We start from the raw sequence: 17521 nt of genomic DNA on the forward strand, positions 1-17521 counted from the left end.
TTTTGTCTCAATTATTTATTTGGGTTTTTTGGGGCAAATCGTGTAAAGCACCGAGCCTACAGCCATGCTAGCAGCTCTGTGAGACTGTAACCAAGCAAAGTCTTAAAGCTAAATACTCAATTCAACATGCTATGTTGCTCGACACCAATGGCAATACTAACATCCAGATGCACATTTAAAGCTGCGTTTGTGCACAATGTTGGCAGGATTGGAAGAACAACATGGTTAGCAATAATGCTAATCTTGTAGTCATGTCAGATAAACAGCTCAATTTGTACGAGTAATTTTACTAGTCATCATAGGTTTACCAGTCAACTTAAACCCTATCTGGTCGCTTGTAAGTTCCATTCCTAGGGTAAAATTGTTTGTTTATTGTTATTGTTGAATACGTACACACACACGTATTTTGCTGTACACATCTTGTAGGTTTTATGTTTATAAGTAAGTATATTTTCGAACACTTTAATGTTCATGTATTCTCTTTTGTAAATCAACACTTTAACGTTTGTCTTTTCTATATTGGCATAACAAGAAAACATTTTCTAATTAACCAGAACAAAATAATTATTTCATGAGACATGTGTGTAGAAGAGGGACAACAGGATCGCGAAAAAAACAAGAAAAATCCTGCAGACTTTCTGACTTGCAATGTTAATGCTTTTTTTCATGTCCTAGACATCAGGCAAATGTTAAATAGGTGTGGCTTTAAACCTGTGACCAATCACATCATCACAAATACAAAATGATTTGAGCTGTACATGTCACACCACGGTCACAACTTGTGATGAAATCATATATACTGAGGTAGTTTATATCTCCATCTCATTGAGATGACATTCAAAGAACATGGAGTTGATCTAATGAAAGCCCGCAAAAGGCATTGCACACTGCGACAAGGATAAACGCTGCACTTCCTGCATCTGTCATACACCGCTGGACCAAGCTCACTAATCACTCATTACGGTCCACCCCATCAAGTTAGACCCCATGGTGAAAACGAGAATGACCCGAGCTTCTTTGTGTAAATGGGACACCTGAGTTCCCATTTAAAAAGGGTACACAGTTTGATACAGATCTCATTCATGGTGTCAGCTCATATAGGGCTGTGACTCACAGTACAGTGACTCTGTGGCTTAATTTTGAGCTCAGATGTATGCAGACATCCACCTGGACACACACACTCATACACTCATCGTAATAAAATAGTAACTTGTATCAGACGATACAGACAGACAATTGGATTGCGCATCAGAGGTCGCAACGGTGGATCGAGTTTGCCGGATTCTTTATCGTGCGGGCTGATCGTAGTGGTAATGGAGGATCCTGTGTCGCGTTGGCATCATATATTGGTGGTGGACCACGACCGAGGTCGGTGGCTGATGATGGATTCTAATAAGCAGCAGTGGACAAAGACTGTGGACTACATTGGATCCGATCTTGATGATGGATCATCATCTTGCTGGCTGCTGACCATAGACTATGATTGCAGCAGGACTGCTTGACATATAGTATTGAAGTTATCCTTCAAGATGTTTACCCTCATCAATGCTGCTAAAAACTTTAATCTTGATGATGTTTTCCTACACCTGACATCTATTGCACATCTGTTCGTCCTGGGAGAGGGATCCCTCACATGTGTCTCTCTCTGAGGTTTCTACGTATTTTTACCCTGTATAAAGGTTTTTTAGTAGTTTTTCCTTACTCTTGCTGAGGGTTAAGGACAGAGGATGTCACACCATGTTAAAGCCCTATGAGACGAATTGTGATTTATGAATATGGGCTATGTAAATAAATTTGATTGATTGATTGACAATTAAAGTATTCTGTTTCAAAAGTATAGTTCACCGACAATGAAAATTCACTCATTATCTACTCACCACTACGGCGAAGGAGGGGTGGGTGAAGTGATCGAGTCCACAAAATACTTTAGGAGTTTCAGAGGCAAACAGTGTTGCAGCCAAATCCAATACAATTGAACTAACTGGTGACTAATTGTTCAAATGTAAAAAAAAAAAATAAAGACTCAAAAACTTCACCCACTCCTCCAACGGCATAGTGGTGAGTATATAATGCGTGAATTCGTTTTTTCGGTGAACAACCCCTTTAAAACGTTTTCAGTTTATACAATGGAAACATTCAACCATTGACTTGAGGGGTTAATTGGAGTAAAGCTTACATAGGTGGAGGAAATTGTATTTGTTAAAGGAATTCACTTTCATATTAATATATAGGTGTGGTGAAGATATTTGTATCGATATCTAGTTGGGATGATGCTATTTATGTTTAGTTTTGATGATGATATTCCTGTTTTGTTGTGATAATGATATGGTGAAGTGTAAATTCAGTCAGCTTGTTGTTCACTGATGTGACAGAGAAGAAATCCAATAGTCTGTCTGGAGTTGTAAATCTAAAAGAGGGCTGGCCCCGGACCCCCAGCGCTGCAGCCGAACAGGGAAATAGACAGCTTACATAAGTCGCTGGATCCACAGCCTCCACATCGGCGTGACAGCCCGACTGAGCTCCGAGCAGAGGCGGGAATGGAGCGGGGAGACGGGGACGAGGATGAGAGGAGCTCGTCCCAGCAGAACTCGCTGTGGAAGCAGTTCCAGGCCAAAGCCAAGCCGCTGCTCAGCCCCAAGCTGGGCGTCAGAGACCCGGAGAACAAGAGGGAGCGAGGCATGTGGATGTTCAAGATGATAAAGCGGAAGGAAAATGTCGCCCACGACCGGGAGATCTCCTCCTCACAGCCCGACCTGCTCTTCTCCTCCCCGGGGGACGTGGACGCCACAGAGGCTCAGCTCCAGGGAGAAGCGGCGGCGAGCGGCTCCGGATCCGTGTGGGAGAAGCTGCCGTCGTCCTCCCAGCACAAGTCCGCCTCCCCGGACAAGCCCACGGTGGCTCAGCTGGTGCAGTCCCACCACAAGAGCTCCTCTTTGGGGTCTGCATGTCTGGAAAAGCTGTCAGAGCCACCGGCCAGCGGCAGCGCGGACAGCGGGGGCGAGGCGGCAACAGCTGCTGCAGCCACGGAGCCACCGCTTGAGAGCAGGGATGAGCAGCCGGTGAGTCAAATATGGTGGTTTGGCCTTTTAGCACTACAACGTTTTTGATCGGCTACTGTATTACTGTTAAATTGATGTTAGCACATTTAGATCAGTTTGTGTGTTGTAGCTGTAGACGTGACCCGCGTGTAAAACACGTGTTATTTAAATTGATGAATGGATCTATACATGTATTAATAATCAATAACATGAAGCAATGTGTTTACATGAAAAAACTAAGTATTTGTAGTATTTTGTTGACTTTTTGATTTTATTTGGTGTAAATTTTTGGTAAAACACGTGTTATATAAATCGATGGATGGATATACATTCATGGATAATCAATATCATGAAGCAATTTGTTTATATGCAAACATTTGTGAACAATTAATCTGCCTCCTCCAACACAAGGCGATGCATCACAAATAGTTTGTTGTGTTTTATCAACAATTCAAAACCCAAAGATTTTCACAGAGTGACATATCCAGTGAGAAGCTCCAACCTGACAGTCTTTGGCATCTGATGTCAATCAATCATTGTAAAGCTGCATTTAGTGTTTTTAGTATCAAACATTCACTGAGTGTGTTTGATACTAAAAAAGAGGATTTTGTGTTTTTCTCATGTGATTATAATAGAATATTTAGATTTGACTGTTCTAGTGTTTACACTGTAGGGGTCAATATGTATTCAACGGCTTGCAGTAAAAACCTTAGGTCAGGTGGTTTGTCATTTGCCTAGAATAACACACATTGTCTCAATCAGCTTTACTGGGCCACATCAACAGCCTCTCAGACCCGGCCCGAGTTGTTTTGTGTACACAAAGGGCCTCAGAAGGCAAATAAGAGAAACCACGTGTTGCAGCTGGACACACAGGAGGGAAAACATTTTTCTCAAAAAATTAAAAAAAGGCATTAACAATTTCTATTTCCACAAAGCCCAAAATTAAATTAAACAAGTAAACAGGGTTAGGGGTTGGATATTTAAATGGAAATAAAAAAAAGGATGAAAAGTGTGAAACATAGTTCAACACCTGAATGGATAAATCAGCTGAATTCACACCTCTCTAAACCATGTCAACACACACTGAACATTCTCATCTTCATGTTGCTGGACTGTTGGATTAGACTAATTCAATTTTTATCTAAGTGGGCCTAATAAACTGGAAATTGTGTGTACTGTATATGCACAATATAGTGACAGAACTGTTTGGGTGGCTACGAGGTGCTGACTCTGTACATGTGATGTGGAGTTGGGGTACTGCACATTTCAGCAGAAACATAATCTGAGTTTGCAGAATATGCAAAATGGTCATAAAATAAGTTGTGGGGAGCAATGCCAAACAGAGAAAACAAGCTAAGTCCCTAAACTAACAACTCACTAAAGTAAACAGCCTTACTGCTAGTTTAGGTTTGAGCTGCATCAACACCTTCCAGCACTGCAAACTGTTAAATTCCATAGGAAACAGTAGTTATCCATACTTGTAGAACAGGAGCCGTCCTGCTCTCGTCATGGAGTCTCTGAGGTTATTCAACAGGAATGCCTTTTATCTGAAACAACCACTTTAGGCGGTGGTGGCATGGTGGAGCAGTGGGTTGTGCTGTCGCCTCATAGCAGGCCAAAGACATCGGTGTTAGGGTAATTAAAGACTCCAGGCAAAGTTAGGCCGTTTTATTCACAAAGCACCTTTCATACACAGAGGCAGATTCAAGGTGTTGTACAGGGACATTGAAAACAACACAAAGACCAAATTAACAGAAATCTATTTAAAATCAGAAAAACTCACTGGAAACATTTTTAGAGAAAATTTAAAAAAGCTCAAAAAATAAGAGATAAATTGACTAAAAGAGGTTAGGTATATATAACGTTAAGTTAAAGCAGTAAAATAATAAAAGAGATACAAATATGTGAAAATGATGGCCCTAGATTTCTCAAATACTTTAGTTAAAGGCTCTTGTGACCGAAGACAAATTCCATCTGGATTTGAAAGCAGCAATGAAGGTGGCATTCCTAAAACCAGGCATTTGACCGTATGGTGTGAATATGAGTGTGCATGGTTGCTCTGTGTTTGCCCTGTGATGTGCTGGTGACCTGTCCAGGGTGTACCCCACCTCTTGCCCGGTGCCAGCTGGGATTGGCTGCGGCTCACCCCTCAAAGGATAAGCCATAGAGATGATGGATGGATCTTAGGATGGCATGAATTGAGGTGTGGTAAAGAGAGATAGTAAGGCCTTTTTCACAGAAGCCACTTTGACATGGTAAACACAGTTGTAAACAAAGACTTAATAGAATAGAACTGGAGAAAATATTATCAGTGAATATAGCATGTACCCTAAACGTTAGAGCATTTTCTTCAAATAAGATTCAATAGGTATATTGTGTGATGTTTTATGATGTTTTTTGTGCTTTATGACTCAATGGACCTGAACCATCATTCAGATAAGATAATGTACATTTATTGGTCCCACATACATGCACACACACACACACACACAACATGCAAATGGGGGGATATTTGTTCTCTGCTTTTGTTCCATCTGGTGAACACAGGAGGACACACAGAGCAGTGGGCAGCCATGCACAGCACCCGGGGAGCAGGTGTTGGGGGAGTAAGGTGCCTTGCTCAGGAGCACTTAGACAGTGGGGTGGGGTAGGCACTTAGACAGTGGGGAACAGATCCAGGTGTTGTCCATCCAGGTATGTTTTTGTGTTGTCACTCCGTGGAGTCGAACCAGAGACCACCGTTGGTGGTTCCATAGTCCAACTTTCTGCCACTAGACCACCGCCTCTCCCGATTGTTAGTTACACCTGTTTTTTTCCTATTAAGAGCAGTGTAAAATGTCAGTGGCAAGAATGGTCATTGTGGACAGACAGAGAGAGGTTTGTGCTGGAATCTGAGCTCCTGAGTGGTGAACAGGCTGGAGCTTTAACAATAAAGCAATAATTATAGATGCTCAGTAAATACATTAAAGTCTTAACACAGGGAATTGAATTTTCTTATTCCTTTGGTTAAGAAGAATTTGTTGCTGTGACAAAGTCTGATTGAAAAGGGTCATGAAAATTACTAGACCCCAAATAATCCAAGAGTTGGATAGACATGTGGAGTTTGCAGAAGAAAGATGCACTTTGGAGTTGTATAGGATGCTTATAAATCTTTCCATTTCATAATTATGCTACAGTGTATTTTTGTTGATTTATGGAGTTCTACCTCTGGGGGAAGGTTTTAACAGCCATGTGCTTTTTTATTGGCACATGGTTCGCTATAGCTGCACCTCCTCACTTGCCAGTGATGAATTTCCCTGAGAGGCTAGGCAATAGGGGGAAGCTATTTCCTTCAGCTTAGGTAAACCACTATCACATCTGCCAACCAGAAAATAATTTATGGGAATTTAAGTCTGAACTTTCATTGTGACACATATTTTTATTTGTTAAAATCCTTTACCCCTTAACTGGGGTAAAATGAGACACAAGACCACTTTTTAAAAAACAATCATATTTTCACTTCCCTTTGTCCTGAAGACATTCTGATCATTTCCATTGAAACATCCTGAATCAATGGGAAATGTGTGAATTTTACTGATATATCATTTTAGCTCGCCTAGAGGGGAGCATATGTAAAAAATGTCTCACATTACCCGCTCTCCCCTACAAGATACAACATGCTTGACATACAATACACCTACTCACATACTCTTCCACTCCTGACAAAAAGTCCTCAATTAATTTGTCATTGCTGGTCCCTTCATCTCAATCAGACATTTCCCTATGTATAAATACTTTAAACATTTACACATGTTTCATTATGTTACAAACTGTTCCCTCTTATCAATGTTACTCTTAGTTACACACAGCATCTATTGCACTCCTGTCTGTCCTGGGAGATGGATCCCTCACATGTGGCTCTCTGAGGTTTCTATGTTTTTTTTTACCCTGTTAATAGTTTTTAAATCTCGTTGAGGTTTAAGGGCAGAGGATGTCACACATTGTTAAAGTCGTATGAGACAAATTGTGGTTTGTGAATATGGGCTGTACAAATAAAATTAGGTTGGAAGTCTCACTGACAGGGTTTTTAAGCAAACATCACTTACTCTGCAGAGATTGGATATTTAAGACCCGACGAAGAGATAGAACCCGGTTGTGAATGTCCTCTAACTGCGGTGTTAAGATTTATTTTCTTTCTTTGGTTATCATTGCTGTCTGTGCAGCATCGCGGGTAACACCATCTTTTGAAACACAGAGGTTAATTTCTAAAGAGCTTTTATGTATGGTTAAAATATGTGTGTGTCGGGGGTCTTGCTTCTTTCTTTCAGCTGGTAGGAGGAGACAAGAGAAACTATTTCACTGCCTGTCTGGGGAACCTTGTTTGTCCTCTCTGAAGTTATGTGTCTGGTCTCTACCTGTACTAACCTGCACGGATCACATGTCAGACATCAGGGAAGCATAGCTGCAAGATTTAGCATTTTGCAGTCTGTTTTGTGAATCAATCATTCAACACAAAAATATGTGTGAATTTAACTGACCTGGGAATGATGTTATTGAATAGTGTGAACTGCGGTTTCTCAGGGCTTTATTTATGAGCATGCTGAGTGATTGGCTCCTGAAAATTAGCCACTTTTGTTGAGTTTTCACCGTGGAGAGTGGAGGACTGAGGGTAACAAAACACTTGTGTGCTTTCCAGTAATAGTAAATGTTGTCTTTGCACAAAACAAAACGTTATACTGACAGGAACTCTTTTTCTCTGAGTGTGTGCAGTCAAATGAGTGTGAAATTCAGTCAGCTAATTAGACTGTTTGTTATATGTTCTGGTCAAAGAGTGTTACCAGTGTTTCTTCAGGGTATGTTTTCAGTAACTGTATGTTAAGTTACCTATTTTTGCAGTGCCACAAACATCAAATAGATTTTTTAAGGTTAAGGGAACTTTTTTTCTTTGTGCTTTATTCCCATTCCAGGTTTTTCTTGCAAATATATCGTCAAAGTTACTTAACACTGAAGCCCATTTACGACATGACCTGTGGGTAAAGTCCAGAGAATTGTCTGGAGAAAGAACACAGATAACCGGAGCCTCTCACTCGGACATTTGCATTGACACATTGTGGCATGGTGAATGGGTATAAAATACTAAAGAAACGCAAAGAAAAATGAAAATTCTCATCATGGGTAAACAGTGTTTTAGCCAAGGTGACCTCTTTTTTAGACATAATAAAATAACAAAAAAAAAACACAACATGCCTCCATATTGCTCATGTGGTGTCATCCAAGTGTCCGTAACACTGTGTTTTACGCCTAAAGTCCACTATCGGAAGTGGTGGTAGCGGACACTTGGTTGGGAGTGTGTGCGGTGTTCGAGGTGCCCGAGGGTACGTGAACGTCCTCCAAGGAGGCTTACAGAAGACATTTAGTCTTGAAACATGTTGTAAATGACACCATTTTGAGTCGAATATGAAAGTTTTTTCTGTTGTCTGAAGTAGAGGTCCCAATTTATTTAAGTCTTACTGGAATCAGCTGCAAAGCTGTTAACCCCTGCGACTCCAGAAGTGTTTTGTGGACTCAAACCCTTCACCCACCCCTCCATCTGTTTAGTGGTGAGTAGATAGTAAGTGAATTTTAATTTTTTTCGTGAACTATCCCTTTAAGGGTCTGCCATTCGTTTCTGGTGCAAGTGACATAATTTTACTTGTTTTAATTTCTGAACCAGGAACACTCAAAAGTGTCCTTAAATTTCACTATAGTTTGTCATATCATTTCAGATAAAACAATCAGACCGCAGGGTTGGTGTTGGTAGCTATTTTTTGCATCTGTGACACTCTACATCAGGGGTGTCCAAACTTTGTATCCCGAGGGCCACATAGAGAAAAATATTTGAAGGGCTGGGCCACTCACGCCGCCACGCCCTGCCCTGGAGGTGACTGTTGACAGTGCGCCTCAATCGTGTTGCTCAGGGCGGGGGCGTGGCGGCTTTCTGAGGGACAGCAGGCAGGTCAGGGGTGAGTTGGGCGCCACCAAGTGTCTAAACTGAGAAGTACAATTAAGTGGGCCATATTCCAGTACATTACAATTCATTTAGCTGCCGCTTTTATCCAAAGCGATTTACAATCAGTGCATTCAAGGGTACCCGAGGGTACAAACCCAGGACGACAGGTATCAAGAAAGTACAATTTCTTAAAAAATAGAGCAAAACTACAAAGTGCTATGAGGTAAGTGCCAATTAAGTGCTACTAAATTGTTAGTTTAAAATGGATGGCGGGCCGCAGATGGTCCTCGGGCCGTAGTTTGGACACCCCTGCTCAACATTATTAACCAGATCCATTACTGTTGCGGTTTAAGGTTACAAAGCCAACTTCTGCTGTGAGATTTGATAGTTGCATGAGAGAGAGCCAGCTTACATCAGCTGGGACGAGCTAATTGCTCGTGCTGTAAGAATGAGTTAGTAAATACAATTTGAAAACAACTTAAATTGAATGCGTATTGTACAAGTAAAAATTATTAGATAAATAAATTATGTCTAATATTATTGAACAGGGTTTTTTGTCTCAGGATGGTGGAGGGGGCCGTATTAACAATTCCAACACCAGTAGTTGCCTAATATAAGCTTTTTACTTTTTTAAATTGTAATTAGAATTCAGAAATCATAAACGTGTTCATTTGTGAATATTATCTTGCTGTGAACAAAACTTGCAAGTATCATAAGCTTTAGTTTGTGCAGATTAAACAAACAGGAAATAACTAGAGGTGCTGGTGGGTAGATTCTGTTACATATGGACGGACAGTTCTTTCCACATTTTCCAGTCCTTATGTTAAGCTAACTTGTGACTACGCAGCAAGAAACAGAAAAAGTATATTTCTAAAATGTAGAACACTTGTTTTAAAGAAGACTAACTTGGCCCCTCATTTACGGCCCTCGCTTCTGTATTATTTTCACTTTCGCACATTGGTTCTAAATATCTTTCTAAAACAGTTTTATTTTCTATTACAGTTTTTCTCCATTGCTTTGGCTCATTTCACGAAACAGAAATGACATTCTTAAAACAACACGTGTAAACCTCCAAACCACTGGGCACTTGTTCACAACAGATTGGAATATCTCATTCCTTTAATCAAATTGCAATTGTATTAGCACATCCTTGCAATGACAAGTACAATTTCCAACAGCTTCCACAAATTTCAAATGATTTAGCCCACCTTTGCAAACAGTTAGGTACAATTGCCTTCAGTTAGCCCAATTACCAATTGAATATATATTGTTGATCAAAACTGACGCTTCTCAGTCAAGTGGTCGTTCTCTGCAGAACATGTTGGCATAATTTCATTGTTTACATCATCACCTGCACAATAGTTCACTCCACTGTCAAAATCGTACAGGCACATAATACCATGAAAAACATCATGGTATATACTGTAATAAGGATTTCTTTGATCATCGGCTTAATTTTCAGGTGCAACTAGAACTTTAGTAATCAAGGTTGAGTTTCACACATCTGATCACCAATCACAAAGTAAGTTTACAGTTCTTCTCAATTGCTTTGGCATATTTCACGAAACAGAAATGACATTCTCAGAGCTCTAAGTGCAATTGGCAAAATAGCCCATATGGTTCAGCACAACTACATACGTCACCTTCAAAAGGTCCTATCTCACTATACCAAATTTTAGTTTTGATGTGCTTATTGTTTGACAGTATATTGTGCTGTACACACTTTCTGTTACTGTAACCATGATGTATGGCAATTACTGTAACAATTTCCATGGCAGTATGAGTTCAATAAACATATTTTATGTGAAACCTTGAATAAATCTTTTTTCTGTTTGATACACATAATATTCTGGAAAGAAAACATCTACTGTAACCATTCAGTGACCATTCAAGGACTGAGCCAAGATTGAAATGTGCACATGAGGGATATTTCTATGGTCCACTGCCATACTGACAAAAAATCAAAACATTTTGACCTGTAGTGTTTAAACAATGCCAAAGGGACTTTTCATTTTGGGGGCACTGACTATTTGTATGAGAAAAGGATTTAGTTTTGACTGATGAGTTGGCTGTTTTGGAAGAGATCTGACCTTTTGCAGGTGTGCTATGGAGATTTGCTGAACCATCTATGTTATTTTGAGAGATGAGCCACAGCAGTCGAGAAGGAAATTTTCATTTTGGGGGCACTGACTATTTATATGAGAAAATGATTTGGTTTTGAAACTGGAGTTAACTGTTTTGGATGAGATATGACCTTTTGAAGGTGATCTATGTAGTTGTGCCGAACCATATGGGCTATTTTGCCAATTGCACTTGGAGCTCTGAGAATGTCATTTCTGTTTCGTGAAATGAGCCAAAGCAATGGAGAAAAACTGTAAATGGACAAATTTGTATGATTTGATATATGGTATCATTATGTTTAGTTTTCTTTATTTCTTTACACAAAAGTAAAGTTACTTGAAATTTTTATTTGACTTAAGTTATGTCACTAGACTGAAGTTAAGTTATGTCACTAGACTGAACATTTCTTCCTAGTGTGCCGTTTAGTGTAGTCAGGCTTGCTCCATTGGTTAAGGATAAAAGTTAAGCCAACCAGCTCAGTTCCTCCTCTTCCTCCCGCCCTCTCACTTGTTCCTCCTCCTTTCATTCAGCTCTAACACGGACAGTACAACACCTTCTCCTTCTCTGCTGGGTCTGCTTTCTTTGGAGATACTTCCTGAGGTCAAAGGAGATTATTTTGCGTTTTATCTGGACCTACTGTTGTTCCTCTGCCATGTCTCCCACATAGTCGCACTTTTTAAAAATAGTCCCATCTCACCGCTCTCCTCATCACACCACCTCAACCTGACTGTATTATCCCCCTGCTCGACCCTGGATCTCCTTCTGGGTCAGGCCCCGGTGGCAGAGTCCCGCCTAGCGATTCGAGGGTTACTTCGTCAAGGCTCTTGTAATGACTCCTTTTCTCTCGTGTCAACATGTGGACGACTTCTGTCGGTGAGCTCATCATTAAACTACAAGCATATTGAATATTTGTATGTTTATATATACGTCTTTTGCAGTTAAGTAATTTCAGTTATTAAGGCATGTTATAAAATGACTAATTAAAGTACTGTACAAGTTAACCTCAGCTTATTTTTATATATACTTTTTGGTTCAGAGCTCAACTGAAACAAGCAGGAATAGTTTGAATCAACCTAACTTAAAGCAACCGAAATTTTAATGGAAGCAGAATCCTGACGAGCTGAAAGTATTGGGAGAGGGTTTAAAGTGTTTTGACTGCATGGAAATTATTTTTAACACTGCTTAATGCTAGTGACTCACTAGCAGTTCTTAGGTTACAAATGGCTATTACAAGGCTTAAATTGCACCTATAATTCATCGATAATCAAAATAGTAATTAATAGGTGACTACAAAAGTCGTATCATACCATCACACAATTGCACACTTCAGTGTTTTTACTCTTCCTGATTGTAAAAGACAAAAAATCTTTGCAAACTAGTCTTGCTGTGGTATAGCTTTGAGCCAATCTTCATGTTTGTCCCAATGATAAACATCATGCGTCTAACTGACATTTGAGGGCCTTCCATGGTGAGCTACTGACTAGTGGGTCTTGTTATAAGTTAGCCGTGTTGTGGAGTCTCCTACAGCCGGTCATAGAGTTTAAAGGGGTTCTCAACAAATGTTTGTTAATTAAATCAGCCTTTATTGGGGGCCTCCTCTCGGCTCGCAAAGGATGAAAACACGTCCTTAATTTGTTACTGATAAGGATATTGATCATTTTGAAAAACAATTTCGTGATATTTGTTTTATTTTTGCATACGATAATCAACCATACTGTTGTGGCCCTATTTCCTTTTCTTTGTGAATGAAGGTTGGTAAGATTTTTTGCGAGAGTGACATCCTATTATTAGACAACAAACCCAAATTATTTATCATAAATCCAAACAACTCTGAATACCAACAGTGTAGATTGCATTGACTTCCATTGTTCAGATCAGATAGTAGCACCATACTTGCTTCTGCATTTTATGTTATTGATGCACAATAAGCTCTAGTCTGTATGTGTGTCCAGACTCTGTGAGTGTGAATATAAGTAGTTCAACTCACACTGTCATGCTTGTGCAGGTTATCACATCTCACACGTTTCTGCAGTTTATTTGTTGGCGTCCTGAATGTGTGAGAATGTATTAAATTGTACCTTTGTAAAATGCATGTTACACTTGTGCTTGGAAGGAGACTGTTGGGAGCTTCTGGGCTTTTATTTACTGTATTGATCGCTGCTGTCTGTATTGGCAGCAGTATTGATGTTAATAGGCCCCTGAGGTTTGACCATCATGTCATGGTGATAAATGTTACTCTCAGCTATCCTTAGTGCATTGACTTTTTTTCCTCTCCCTCTCAAGGGTAATTTTCACAGGTTTATGTTCTTCTTAAGAGACAGTGTCACAATTTTCATTTAGAGTGTGAAGGATCACAGAACAGGTACACCAGGCTCAAACCTGAGGGCCAAATGAGTCAGGGTAATATTTCTTATTTAATATTCAATCAAATTACCACAAAGAGACATAAACAAATCCTAAACACATATTTACTAGAAAAAGCAAAATGATGACTTAAGACCACAAAAAAGCACAAAGGGAATATAAAATAGTGTGAAAAATGACAACAAAAAGACACTAGAAGAAGACAAAAGAACAAATAATAAATGCTTATAAAAAGATTTGCAAAATAAAGGAAGATTAAAAAAACTTGATTATGAAAAAGCCATAAATCAACAGCAGAAACAAAAAACAACCTCATAGAGAGTCAAGACACAAGTTGACATGAATGTCGGGGAGAGCGTGGCCTATGGGATAGAGCGGGTGCTCTGCATCAAGAAGGTCGCCGGTTCGAATCCCACTCTATCCCATCTGCATGCCTAAGTGTCCTTGGCAAGATACTGAACCCCTAGATGGCCCCTCATAAAATGATGAGTGTTCTAAAAATGTAAGTCGCTTTGGACAAAAGCGTCAGCTAAATGACATGTATATATATGTATATGTCAACAACCAGACCATTTTCTTCCAAGAAATTTCAAGTCATACTAGAATAAATAGATATAGTTGGAAGAAAATGTATTGCTGCTTCCTTTGTCATATAAAACTGTGTATATCATATGGAGGATCTCTGGAGACTTTGGTCTGGATTTTCTCCGCGGTTTTCCTTTCACACATGCACAAGGCAAAGGGGGATTCTCTGCTCACACGTTTTCACAACAACAACAAATAATTCGCAAAATTCAGGTTTGGGGTTGGTAATAAAATGGAAAACCTTCGGTTTTTTGTCTGAACAAAAGAACATTTTAAGTAAGCTACCCTGATCTAACATTCATACTGTATTTTTCCAGAGTCAATCAATGAATTCAAAATCTGAAAGACTTTATTTGTACACTACATACACAAAGCGCTTTATAGAATCAAAACAATACCTCCCACACCCCATCCATGCACAAAACAAAAAAATAACAACAGGAAGTGAGCGGATGCTATCGTGAATCTCATGTTTCCAATGAGGAAACACCAAAGACAGGATATATATAAAATAATAAAAGAAAATAGATGCTTCTAAGTAAAACCAGAAACAAAACGTAGGTTATGATAAAAAAAAACTTCCAGAAAATAAAATATTAAATGGCTACACCAGTAAATAATCCATTGTTTAAATAAATTAAACATACAGCATGCATAAACAAAAGTCTATTAAAAGTCAAACTAAAAAGATATTTCTTGAGTTTGCATTTAGGTTATTTAGGAATCCCTGCAGCCCTCTCTTGATGAAATATGTATCTGACATTAGAGCTGGAGCTTCTGAATCTGACCCACTTTATTTTCATTCGATGTTGAAAATGAAATCTACGATGCTTAATTCATCCAGATTGTGACTCCTGATCAGGCAAAGAGAAGGTGTGAGACTTGTTGGAAATGCATTAACTAATTTCACTCATGGTTGTTGAGTGGTGCCACAGAGTGGGAATAAGGATTAGTTGTGGCCTGAATCCTGATACACCTAAGACTAAAGCCTGAGCTTCATGCGCTGAGTGTGTAGACAAAAATACATACACAGCCCGAAAATAGGTGAGCATCAGTATAGCTGATGGGATTGTAGGTGATCTGACGCTGTCTCCTGCTTTGTGCCGTGCTGTCTGAAGACTAATCCCTCTCTAAGCAGCAGGTTAATTCCAACAACCTGGTCACTCCCTGAGTCATCGTGGGACCAGGTTTGTGGCTGCTGCACACTTGTTTCCCTCATTCATACCCACCAAGGTGATTGGATGTAAGTGTGAGTTACGACATGCTGCTGCTGCGCCATGATGATGCCGCAAAACTCGTCAGCAGTTGTAATGAGATGCAAAGTGGAAACCTCCGGGGCTACCTGAGACCGGATCCTGTAATGTAAACACGCTCTGCTGCCATCTTCGATGACAGAGATCTATAACAATCAATCAAATGAAGTGTAATGAGTATGGAGTTGCTTATAGTGACAAATCCACAGAGAATTATCATCTCTGCAGCTCCTCTAAGCGTTATAGAGATTCTAGCCTCTTTTGGCTCATTGTTTTGAATATCCGCTCATATCTCTGTCCCCGACCTGCTCAGCAGCAAAACGCAGACAGACACAGTCAGTAAGCAACTGGTGAACGTAGTGGATTATTTGGCTAATGATTAGGTATGCATATTAGGAGGTGGTGGAGAGCAAACACAGATATAAAAGAGAGGGAACACTGGATTTAAAGGGATAGTTCATGAAATATGAAAATTCACTCATTATCTACTCACCAATATGCTGATGGAGCGATGGGTAAAGGTTTGCATCCACAGAACACTTTTGGAGTATGAGGGGTAAACCTTGTTTTAGCACAATCCAATAAAGGTCAATGGCGACCAAGACTTCATACACAATAAAACAATAGAAGAAACTGAAAATGCCTCCATACTGCTTGTGTGGTGTCATCCAAGTGTCCGCAAGCCCTGGCATTCATATTCGAAGATCATTTTCACAATGATTTAATGTCTCTGATATCTTCCTACCAGGTGCATTCACCGACCCTCGGACACAATTTTGTGTTCCTGCATCTGCTAGCGTAACCTCTTCCTGTGGACTTTAAGGCTTCAAACTCAGTATGGAGTTATATTATGTTTCTTCTGTTGTTTTATTACGTCCCGTTTACTTCAATGCTATTGGATTCTGCTGCAACAAAGTTTACCCCTGAAACTCCAGAAGTGCTGGAGTGCGGACTCAAACACTTCAACCACCCCTCCGTTAGCATAGTAGATAATGAGTGAATTTTCATTTTTTGGTGAACCATCCCTTTAAAAGGAATGATCACGTTGCTGTGTCTGTCAAATGGTTAAATTAATCCAAACAAGTTTATAAGGTAATAATATTCCAAAGTTTTCATCTGGGTAACGTTGACCTTGTACCCATCCTCTATTTTTAAAGCTGCAGCCTGTTATCTCCGTATTTAACATCATCTAGTCTGAACTGGACTTACCCCACCTGCTACATAAGTTTTCAACAGCCTTCCTACCACGATACCATCTCCACACAGTCAGCCAGACACTCTCAGCCTCCTCATGTTTCACAGGATGGTCTCACTTATTTTATTATGCTGTTTTCAGTTAGTGCCCAGTGGAATATCCGTAGCTTGCTTAATGCCAGAGCAGCACTTGGCACAGTTCAAAAGCCTCAGGAAACAAGTATGTGTTTCATAATGGGAGTAATTCTGTGGGTGGTGCTGTGTGTGCTCACAGAGCAGCTCCACACAGTGATATGAAGTAAGTTTAAAAGTTTTATAGCGACAGATGGAGGTGAGAGAACACATTAGCGTTCAGACATTTTACAAAGACAACAGAAACACCTTCTGCTTGAAGGGAAAGAAAGAATATTACTCAGATCAGATCATTTGATTGTTTGCTTGATTTGTATATTTCTTCATGTTCCACTTCAAACCAATCAGATGCTGCATGAAATTTGTTCTCTGGCACCAAAAACCTGTAACATAAGTTGTCATAACAGAGATTCAAAGTGATGGAAAGTTAGGAAGTGGAGTTAAACAATAATTTTTAAAGATACTTCCACAAATCTTCTTGCCTGGGTCTAAGAATTTATTTTATCCTTCAGTTGCACATTATTGCAGATTTATTTGGCGACTCAAAACCATTTGGCTTTCATATTTTTTGGTATTATAATAAGTGGAGAAAAAGTCAAAAATTATCCAGGAATGATTTTGTATCAGATGTGAAAGAATGTGAATTACACTTAGCCCTAGCTGTTGTCCTTTATGTTAAAGTTGCATTGAGGTAACTCAATAAACCTGAATATGGGATAAATCCAGAGTTTTTGGTTTTCAAACTCTTTTTATATAGCACCTTCCATGCAGGTTAGTGCAGCTCAAAATGATGGACAATATAATAATAATTAAAAAAAACGCACACCGTTAAATAGAGATTAAATAAATTAATAGATAGAAATAAA

General features: G+C 39.6%; 1 protein-coding gene across 3 annotated transcripts in view; it reads left to right on the top strand.

Moving 5' to 3' along the window:
• Positions 1-2392: 2392 nt before the first annotated feature.
• Positions 2393-17521, top strand: part of mctp1b (multiple C2 domains, transmembrane 1b) — a 31514-nt gene continuing 16385 nt past the window's right edge. For 2 of the 3 annotated variants that reach the window (XM_062413414.1, XM_062413415.1), the window contains exon 1: positions 2394-3059. In XM_062413414.1, the coding sequence (XP_062269398.1) occupies positions 2538-3059 (522 nt within the window). In that variant the 5' untranslated portion in view covers positions 2394-2537. Of the gene's footprint in view, positions 3060-17521 lie in introns of all 3 variants that reach the window. The other variant, XM_062413413.1, reaches the window with a different exon arrangement.

The sequence above is a fragment of the Platichthys flesus genome, chromosome 19 (genome assembly GCF_949316205.1).
Source record: "Platichthys flesus chromosome 19, fPlaFle2.1, whole genome shotgun sequence".
In the NCBI taxonomy this organism is placed as follows: Eukaryota; Metazoa; Chordata; class Actinopteri; order Pleuronectiformes; family Pleuronectidae; genus Platichthys; species Platichthys flesus.